The sequence below is a fragment of the Cynara cardunculus genome, assembly GCF_001531365.2.
Source record: "Cynara cardunculus var. scolymus isolate 2C chromosome LG 7, CcrdV1, whole genome shotgun sequence".
NCBI classification, from domain to species: domain Eukaryota; kingdom Viridiplantae; phylum Streptophyta; class Magnoliopsida; order Asterales; family Asteraceae; genus Cynara; species Cynara cardunculus.
Window position 1 is genome coordinate 83,467 of NC_037534.1, and position 10,700 is coordinate 94,166.

Consider the following 10,700-nt stretch of genomic DNA (forward strand, 5'->3'; position numbering starts at 1 on the left):
AATCATTTAAAGCTTATTGTATAAATACCCTTCTCCTCTTCTCCTTTTTGTTTTGGCAATCAATTCAGAGAAATGGATGTTTATCGGTTAATTCTGTGTGGATAAAATAGAACTTGATTATTTTAATGGAAGACCGGGTTGAGTTTACTATTTACATAATCTAGTGAAGTGAAGTCTACTCGAGGAAGTTCAAAAAGAATCTTTCTAATTGATATAAACACAGGTTTAGCCCTTAGATCGTCGTCTATTCTCATTATCATCGTCCCCATGTCCAGCCTTCCCAGTATGTGTCCCTTCCCTATGGTCAAACGCACCACATCCCCTTGCACCGTGACTGCTACATTCAAACCTTTATCACTGGAGCAACCCCTGATGGCAATCAGAAACTGTGAGGTTGAAGGTCTCAGTTTTAGCGACTACTTCCAACAGTCAAGAAATTTGCTTATCAAATCCGACGGTGGACCTCCTAGGTGGTTTTCGCCATTGGACTGTGGCTCCCGCTTAAACAACTCTCCTCTCTTGCTCTCTTTACCAGGTTCCTTCCAAACTATACCTTTTTATCTTTTGATATACGACTACAAGAAAATGACTCCCAATTAAACGATTTTATGCTCTTTTTTGCAACAAAGCTGCAAGTATAATACAAGATATAAACGAATGTTGAAACGCCAAAGTAGTAATTTATATGTATGTTTGTTCTTTGAAAAAAGTATGCAAGCATATCCTTGGTTCATAGAACCTCCAAGCCCAAATAACGCCTCACGTCCCTAGGACTTTTATACTGGACCAGTCACGTGTAATATTCTTCAACTTCTGAACCGCATTGTTGCATACAAAATGAAGGTAAGAAGGATATAAATATAGGTAAGAATGATATCCTTTTATATTGTAGCCTACCAGTTTCTGTGGAAATCTCTGACATCCGCTTGGTGGATTTTCTGACATAAACATATGCAGCAAAAGGTGGATTATTTGTTTGGGTTACATCATCTATGTAGTATTACGTACACAAAAGATGTAAATTATCTGATTATGTACAGCTCTACTGAATTTACAGATTAACCTATGTTATTCACGTAACATATTCTTCCTAAATAATACTTCTCCATGAACTCTCTTAATATTCTTAACTACTGGCTGAATAATTCTATGGTTTTCTTTTTAGTCTTCGTGTTCCTTTCTTTCCAATAAAGTTTATAGCAGAATGTCATAAACATGATGTATGCAGGGGTTGATGGTACTGGGCTTTCACTTCTTTTGCATCATCATCGGCTAGGAGAGTAAGTGCCACAGATTTCAAAACCTATCACCCAGAAAAAAATTCTTTATTTCATAAGATGCAATGTAGAAAAAGGTAAATTCTTGAACTGAAAAGCTTTCTATGAGAAATCCTCCAATTCACATATGATGTGTGAACAATGACAGCTGTGTACATCAGCAGCTATATTTGGATAAGGGAGTATGATATACATATGAAGCTACTTTATTTGACATATATTTGTTATTATTTATATTCAATACTAACAGGGATTCCTGATCGTGAATTTTCTTTACTTGACTGAAGGATTTTTGATATATGGTGCTTACATATTCCTTCCACGGATCGAACACCTTTTACAGGTCTTCATTTCTCTCATACATAGGAATATTTACTTCATACTTAATGTATTTTATGATGCCACTCTGTTTGATGAGTTGATAATAGGTAGGCGATGTTAGACTTCATGATTGTCAAGTTTCCATCTATATTCATGAAGTCAAATAGCCTTGAGCTGATTTATTTGATTAAGACTGCAAAAGTTGGTGTTGCGACAACTCTGCCAAATTTGGAGCTTAGTAAGGGTCAACAACACACTTAAGGCATAGAGAGCTCCTTTTTGGAGGTTACCAGGGAGTGCAATAATCATCTGAAGTTATATATATAGAGAGGAAGGTTTAGGGGGAAAACCCAAAAAAATGAAAAACTGAGAAACACCTTGGTAATCGTTCATCTGGCCAGTATGCACGTGTGCATACAAGTAATTGAAGTTGTTTCTTGGTTTTTATGCATGTGTGGATGTTATGCACATCTGCATATCAGACAAATTGCTTACATCTTACTTGTATGCACATGTGCATATTGTCCAGATGAACAGTTACCATGATGTTCCTCAGTTTCTCATTTTTTTTGCAGTTTTCCCCTGAACCTGACCCTATATATATAAGCTTTCAAGTGGTCAGAAAGTGCATAGCTTCTACTTAGAAAAAGATACATTAGAAACAAGAACAAGATATGAAGTTGAAACAACCACATACCTGGATAGTTAAACTATTAGCAAACATGGGATGACTAGGTGAAGTGCTGTTCAACTGTTAGATGAAGATTTTGGTGTTATTTAACTGTGCCCCGAGTGATAACAGGAAGTCAAGATCATACCTTGTTTGATTGATGGATAAGGAGTTTTGTACATAACTCTAAACTGGCTAGGACATAACACGTGTAATTTCCAATCCATCTATTTCTATTTCTATTTCTTTTCTGCATGTTTGAAGTTTCAAAATCATGATGTAATAATCCAGATGCATTGAAGTCTTACCTATGCATCTATATGCCTTTTCTATTTCTAGTTTATTTAAACATGTTAATTTAGTGCATCTTTCTTCTTTTCGATCAGATCTTGTGAAGCTAGTTGAAACGACAATTAGGTCAGAAAATTCTCATTTTCCAAGCAGGCCGATATATATTGTTGGTGAATCTGTTGGTGGATGCCTTGCACTAGCTGTTGCTGCCCGTATCCCACATATTGATCTTGTGTTAGTTTTGGCTAATCCAGGTGAAGAGCTTGTTACTGCAGTTCATTGTATAAATGGTGGCTTGGTCATTTGGCAACTTATTGACTTCTATTATTTTATGTCTTGGTCTCCTTTTTGAAGCTACAAGTTTTGGCAAGTCTCAGTTGCAGCCTCTACTGCCTATATTGAAAATCATACCTGATCACATTTATTCTGGCCTTCCTTATGTGATGAGCTTAATGACAGGTTTTTTCATTTCTATGGTCTTTTCCTTGATAGTTGTAGTTATGTTGGTAAATTCTACATCATGCACTATGTATACAGGTGTGCCTTCAAGAATGGTGATGTCCACTGCACAGAAAGAACTTCCTTCACAACAAACAATTATAGATATTTCAGAGGCTGTTGGGGCATTGTTCTCTTACCTTTCTGTAAGACCTAAAGTCAAAGAGTGTTCCCTACCACGGTCAACATGTCAAGGATGATAATATTAGCTCCTGTTTTGGCTTCCAATGCCTTGTGGGCCACTTAATTTGTTTTTAAGAGCACTATCTAAGATCACAGATGCAAGGAACTACTGGAATAGTTATTACATGTTGTTTACTCAGGCTCCACTTGCTAGTTTTGTTCATTGTCATGAAATATCGAGTTTGTTTATCAGATTTTGATCAAGATCTTGAGCAGAAAGTTTTCACTAAGCTGGCTACATCATCGTTTTTAGCTAAACAAGATACGAACATTAGTTTGCACCCACCTTAGTCATTTTTGCCTCCCATGCCATGCTAGGTACCTCAAGCAACATATAGATTGTTTGACTTCGTGGAAGTTGAATAACTGCCCCATCTACGATATTCTTCTGTCATCATTGATGATGATGCACTGATATTAAACGTTTGAACTGTCATACTTTGTTCATTGTATAAAAAAGATCTGATAATTGAGGTTCCCAGGACTTTGCCGATGTGTTAACTGTCGAGATGGTTCTTTGGAAGCTGAAGATGCTAGAATCAGCATGCGCATATTCAAACTCATGTTTGCATTCTGTTTCAGCTCAGACACTGATCCTCGCGAGGTTCCTTTCTAGTGTTCTCCATTTTGATAGTACACTGATGATAACGTTAGTACTTAAATTGGAAATAAATTGAACAAGCTCTTGTCGTGAAGAAGACATTTCTGAAAAGGCAGCAAGGCTCATTCAGAGCCCTCTAGATCTAGAGCGGCTTCATTATTAAAAGTAAAAAACAAACACTAGATTCTGGGATTATAGTAAGGAACTAATACACTTTTTATTCTGGGCTTAACGGAAGGTTTTTCGTACTTTGTGTGCATCGTAGACAAATCAAGTAGTTCTGTTTCTCATGTTGTATATCATGTATAGGAACTGTTTGGTAATAAGTTTGAATTCATGAATTGGAAGAATTCTTTTAGAAGTTCATTGAAGAAATTTTATTTACTCAACAAATTTTCTCCTCCTCTTTTGTTTGTCCACCATACTTTTTGTATTACGTTTATAGTCTACGTAATTATTATAAGATAATATAATAATAAATAAAATAGGTAATAACTTTAAAAAAACGTTCTGATACGTCTGTAAAAAATGGAAACTAACACTAGGAATCTTTGACGAACAGGATCACGAATAATTATTATTTCTACACAAGAAAAGGAATTTTCACACCCGTTTCAACCCAAAGAGTAATAGGGATAATTGACAAAAAGAAAATACCACTAAAGCACTTCATGATGAGTTGGAGATTTCAAACCTAATAAAAATGGTTTCCATCTTTTCTTTTAAATTCATGATGTTGTACAGAGAATAGATAACCTATGAGTAATAGGGCAATGTTTACACTTTAACTACTATAAACAATCTTAGTGGCAACCATTTTGTGCTTCTATAAATTTTTTCATCTGGATGAGGTTTTATACTTTTAACTTTTTCAGTGGGAATGATCAGCTATTGCCAAGTCTACAAGAAGGAGAAAGGCTTCGCCGCATTCTGCCTAAATGCCAGATCCGTGCATTTAGTGGTTGTTGCCACGCTCTGTTTCTGGTAGGATGGTCCTCTCTCTCTCTCTCTCTCTCTCTCTCTCTCTTGGGTGTATGATCTTTACATAATATATATAACACTATCAGGCTTTATCTTTGTGATTGCTAAAGTGCATGATTTTAAATTTATTCTTTGTTATAGGATTAGCGTCAATATCAGGTTCTGAATTTATTATCACTTTTATAGAGATCAAATCTTTTGTTCGGATTTATATTCAATCTATAACATGTGAACTTTTCATCTTTCTAAGAATAGGAATGAGAGGCTTTAACCTCCACATATTTAACAACAATAGAACACTATAGAAACCATGCCCATCTCAAGGAGAAAATCCATGATGAAAGTAATATTCAATTCAAAGTTCTTGTGCATACTGTTTGTTGTGAAGTCTCTAGTTAGTAACTAGCCAATTTCTCAATATTCTGTTTTCTTTTTCTAGTAAGCAATCCGTTTAATCTAACTTCTGATAAGATTCATCAAGCCATTTAGCTATAGACAGATCTAGACACCTTTGAATGAGTGGTCCTTTCTATAGTATAGTATAGTGTTAAGGGATTGAATAGGGAGAGATCATAAAACTACATTTAAAGCCTTGTTTGGTAATATGTATGGTTTTGTTTACATTTTTGCATTGTAAATGGTTCTATAATTTTGTTTGATAACAAAATCAATACACATTCTGACAAGACTCATTCATTAGCAAAGAAATAAGATGAGAAGTTAAAAGAAAAGATAGAAAGCAATTTTTGTTAGGTTTGAATCTTCAACTCGTTAAAATCAAAACGGTCAAAGCATAAACCGGTCTTCTAAACAATGAAAACATAATATTTAAGCTTCCTAGAAAACAATAGAACAGGAACACAAACCAAAACACCTGACTACTTCCTTCTCCTATATGTAAAACGTATAAGAGGTTTACCGGTTTTAAAAATGTAAGCAAGAATACAGAAAAGTGAAGCATTCACAAACTGAGGTTAGGTTAGTTATTAGTGAGAAAAAAGGGAAAATGCCCCTACTTTGTAAAGGGAAAGAACAATTATTTCTTGGCATTTGAATTTGAGAGGTAAGAGATTAAACTTCTTCTTCCCATTTCTTTGACTATTTTAACCCCTATAATAATTTTCAATTGTTAAATAAGGATTAGTACTTTTTAAAATATTACTAAAATCTGCGGTTGAGGAATAATAGGTGTTAATGGAAAACTGAGGGTGGTCCTATGACCACTCACCCCACAGTTAGCGTCCGTCTATGGCGACATATGATGTCTATGTAGATGGTGAATGAAATTGATCCCTGCTATCTTTTCAGGCTAAAGAAGCAATCTATGTAGTGAAATATGAACCTAGATCTTTTTGATCAAAAACTATATTTATCGTGCCATCTACATGTAACAGGAGGAAGATTTTGATCTGGTAACAGTCATAAAGGGTGCTGGTTTTTATCGTCGTGCAAAACACACAGATTATGCCTCGGACTTTTTACTACCAAGCCCTCGTGAAATCAAAGATATTGTAGATTCTGCAAGGTAAGTGGACCATAAACTTCATCTCAAAACTGGATTTGATGCAAATTGTTGTCTCCTGACCATTTCTGGCTAGGGGAAGCCAGAGAGACCATACTACCCCTTTTTTCCTGAAGATGAATAGAAGTTGGCATACATGTGATGTATGGTGTTGCCCAACCTCCAGTAATACCTGATCCCCTCCCAACTTATAACTCCCATCCATCCCCAAAGAAAAAATAAAATAATACACATACATACTCGTGTGTGTTTATACATGCACACATATTAATATACATATATAGAGAGAGAAAGAGAGAGAGACTAGCGTAACTGTTTCTAGTGATTGTATCAGTTTCTACACACTTGCCAGACCAATTTGATTGTGTCTGATTCTTTGGTATCAGTTTTCTCATCCGACAACTTTCATGGGTATTCATCAATCTCTAAGTACTTTACAAGTGCACTCCATAGACTCATCTTGAACTTTAGGAATGAATTAATCTGTCACTTCTTTCTTTATACTTTTGTATAGCGGAAGAAAGGCACCCTTGATCCCATCTGTTGGATCCATGCTAAACCATATGGAAAATGAACAGTGTCCATAGAGGAGATTGGTATCGTTGAGTTGAGTCATACCTGCCCCTCCATTGCGGATGTCGTATTCTTGATACACTTCCTCTCTTCTGCTCAATGCTTAGGGTGGTAGTGGGGGTGGGATTCACACTAAATCTGACAAAATTCTTTGTTTAACTTGCTTCAGATGGTTGGATGTTGCTACTTCTCCTGTGATGCTCTCAACTTTGGAAGATGGGAAGATTGTGAGAAGCCTATCTGGAATTCCTTCTGAAGGACCTGTCTTATTTGTGGGTTGCCACAATATGCTAGGGTTTGAAGTGGCTCCTATGATTCGTCGCTTTATACTAGAGCGAAATATTATCATTCGAGGAGTAGCACACCCTATGTTATTTACGAAGTTGAGAGAAGGAAAAATGCCTGATCTGGCGACATATGATGTAACAAGAGTTTTGGGTGCAGTCCCCGTATCAGCATCCAACCTCTACAAACTCCTTTCCATGAAGTCCCATGTCCTCTTGTATCCAGGAGGCGTGCGTGAAGCTCTTCATAGAAAGGTAGGACTTGGGATATTTTCCTTCCTCTCCCCAAATGACTAAAGTAGTTGATAGGAAGAAGTGGGGTAACTAAAGAAAACAATAAATAATTTAACCAAGGTAGAAGCAGAATCTGAATAACATGTCTCTGTACAAAGAGGTAATCGAATTTTCTATATATTTTGTTGAGAGGAGATGTACATAAATATATATACAATTAGGAAAGTATATAAATTCCAACTAAAAAGTGAAACCCTACTTATCCATTTCTAGCTAACACTGCACCTCAATTTGGAGCATAAATACTAATCATGCTCAAATTGTTACAAAGTTAATTAACCTCAACCCCATTTTAAGCTTTCATGAAGATGTCACGTCTTCACATATTCTCGCACACCTATTGTGCTATATCCTTATATTCTGACTCAGCACTGGATCATGGAACAAAATTTTGCTTCTTACTCCTCCATGAAACCAAATTCTCTCCAACAAATACATAATATCCTAGAGTGGACCTTGTATCGATTTTGGAACCGCCCAATCAGCATCGATAAGCATTCAGCATGATTGTGTCAATGACTTGTAGACAATACCACGTGTGGGTGCTCCTTTCAAGTAACAAAAAATTAGTTGTAACATTGCTCAGTGATGAACTTTTGAAGATGCCAAACCTACTAATCAATATGCAATATCAAGACATCTCACAGTAAGATAATTTAGCTTCGCAAGGTTTTGCTTTCAATTTTCACTTGGATAGGAAGATACCTTTTTTTACTTTAGCACCCGTAAATCCTTTGTGTGGAATTATTTATGAATGAAAGACTTGAGATATGAGATTCTCGTACGTTGATGACATTAGAGAAGTGATGGATGTCAAATAATTCATTAGTTACTTAACAAATTCATAGTGATTGATGGAGCCAATTACCTTAACCAAATCCAAAGGAACAAGTGTGCATCTTGTTTGATCCATGTCAGATCATCAGTCAAATGGGCTTCTTTGGCAATACTTGATAGGTAAGGGCCATTTAACTAGGTTATGGTCAATGATTTTTGACATGACTGTCATCACATTAGGAGGTGTGCAGGTTTTGTCTGATTATTCATAAAGTAGGTAGCAAGGAAGGAAGGTATATATATATATATATATATATATATATATATAGCTTTGTTTAAATGACAATAATGTATGTATTCAGGGTGAGGAATACAAATTATTCTGGCCAGAGCAGTCGGAGTTTGTGAGAATGGCTGGTAGATTTGGAGCGACAATTATACCTTTTGGAGCTGTTGGGGAAGATGACTTTACTCAAGTAAGTCGAAATTTGTTTAATTGCTTTGAACCTGGTGATGGAGTGGTGAGGTGAAGAATAAAAAATAAAAAAAAAATGTATTGACAGTTGGTACTGGATTATGATGATCAAATGAAGATTCCTTTTGTGAAGGATTATGTAAAAGAGATAACTGAGGAGTCTATGAAGCTAAGGTATGTAAATGTTTGGTTCTGTAACCTAGTAATTAATGAAAAGAGAGTAAATGAATGGAGTTGGTGTTTGTTGATTATAGGACTGAGATTGAAGGAGAGATTGCAAATCAAGACCTTCACTTGCCAATACTTTTACCCAAAGTTCCTGGGCGTTACTACTACTTATTTGGAAAGCCAATTAAAACGGAAGGTATGTATGAATCTTTATTTTTGTAATATGTATATATGACTTGGATGGATTTTTTGTTGTTTGTTAATTCATAGTGACTCACTCAGGGAAGAGGCAGGAATTGAGGAATAGAGAGAAAGCACATCAAGTGTATATACAAGTAAAGAGGGAGGTTGAAAAGTGTCTTTGTTATTGCAAAATGAAAAGAGAGTCTGATCCATACAGGAACATAATACCACGCTTCATGTACCAAGCTACTCATGGTCTCGAATCTCAAGTCCCAACCTTTGATCTCCATTGAGTTTCAGTTCAAACAAAAACACCATCTATACATATATATATATATACATATATATATATATATATTATGTGTCATTTCTAGATTCATGTCTACTTCCCTCTTTTCTTTCTACAACGCTCACAGATGTTTACCATATATGATTCCAATCCTTCATTTTTAAACAGGTTATGGCGGACTTAATTTTTTGACCTGGCCCTTATCCTCTTCTCCAGAGGTCCCATTATGAGCTAGTCTCGGTCCCTGGTTACATTTGGCTAGACATGGCCAAAGTCGGAGGACCGGAACCAATTATCAACCCATATGAACAACTCAATTAGATATATATATATATATATATATATATATATATATATCTGTTTTTGAAAGTGATTGATATATAGGTTGTTTTTAATCAACCAACTTGATGATAGATATGTTGTTACATCATTTTCACATTCTTAATAAATACGTCAAAAGGTTAATTAAGAGGATTTCTTTCATAATTTTATTAATATCAGTTGGTTTTTATCCGTTAATTTAAAAAAATAAAAATACATGCAACTAACTAGCTAGCTAGTAATTAAAGGACAATCATTTTTGTCTTAATTAATTTCTTGAATTCCCTTCATGTCTATACACATTCAGTCAGGAAGCGGCACCTTTAATAAATAACATTATACATTGATTTTTCATATATATATATATATACTATATTATAAAGCATTTGGCTAAAACTCTTAAACTCGTTCATTCCTAAACGATTTCATCCCTATCCGATTTTATCTCATATATGAATTCGTGTAACTAACTGCAGATAAACACAATCAAATATAGGATAAACATCTCATTTTAAATATAAAAAATCTAAAATATAATTAGTATAATCATTAAATTTTAACAGAATACTTAATTATTATCTTTATAAAATTTATAATATTAAACCAACAATAAATTGTTTTATTATTAAATTATATATAAAAAAATATATTCTATATTATAAATCATTTGACAAAAACTCTTAAAAACCACTTTTTATGCGTAAAGTACTGTTTATTAATGCATATTACTTAAAACTCAAGATTACAAGTAAGTTATGCGTATGTACAACTTATTAAAGCTTCATATCTGAATTCGTGTAACTAACTGCAGATAAATACAATCAAATACAGGATAAACATCTCATTTTAAATATAAAAAATCTAAAACATAATTAGGATAATCATTGAGTTCCAACAGAATACTTAATTATTATCTTTATAAAATGTTATATTATTAAACCAAAAATAAATTATTTCATTATTAAACTTAAATTAAATTATAATAAAAAAAT

The 10,700-nt window shown here is 34.4% G+C and overlaps 1 protein-coding gene across 1 annotated transcript; it reads left to right on the plus strand.

Annotated features, from left to right (window-relative positions):
• Positions 1-9: 9 nt before the first annotated feature.
• LOC112515138 (acyltransferase-like protein At1g54570, chloroplastic) lies at positions 10-9,430 on the plus strand. The gene is made up of 14 exons (XM_025121813.1): positions 10-535; positions 1,229-1,280; positions 1,565-1,620; positions 2,655-2,813; positions 2,914-3,018; positions 3,097-3,203; positions 3,723-3,844; positions 4,717-4,825; positions 6,217-6,347; positions 7,087-7,456; positions 8,635-8,748; positions 8,836-8,921; positions 9,002-9,111; positions 9,198-9,430. Exons 1-14 carry the CDS (start codon positions 268-270, stop codon positions 9,389-9,391), a joined length of 1,983 nt encoding a protein of 660 aa, XP_024977581.1. The 5' UTR covers positions 10-267; the 3' UTR covers positions 9,392-9,430.
• Positions 9,431-10,700: the final 1,270 nt, after the last annotated feature.

Bases quoted from the DNA above. Each gene is read 5' to 3' on its own strand.
- LOC112515138 (XM_025121813.1), top strand. From the start codon at position 268: ATGTCCAGCCTTCCCAGTATGTGTCCCTTCCCTATGGTCAAACGCACC. The intron at 3,019-3,096 runs GTTTTTTCATTT...CTATGTATACAG, and splicing joins TGTGATGAGCTTAATGACAG to GTGTGCCTTCAAGAATGGTG. The intron at 9,112-9,197 runs GTATGTATGAAT...TGACTCACTCAG, and splicing joins AAAGCCAATTAAAACGGAAG to GGAAGAGGCAGGAATTGAGG.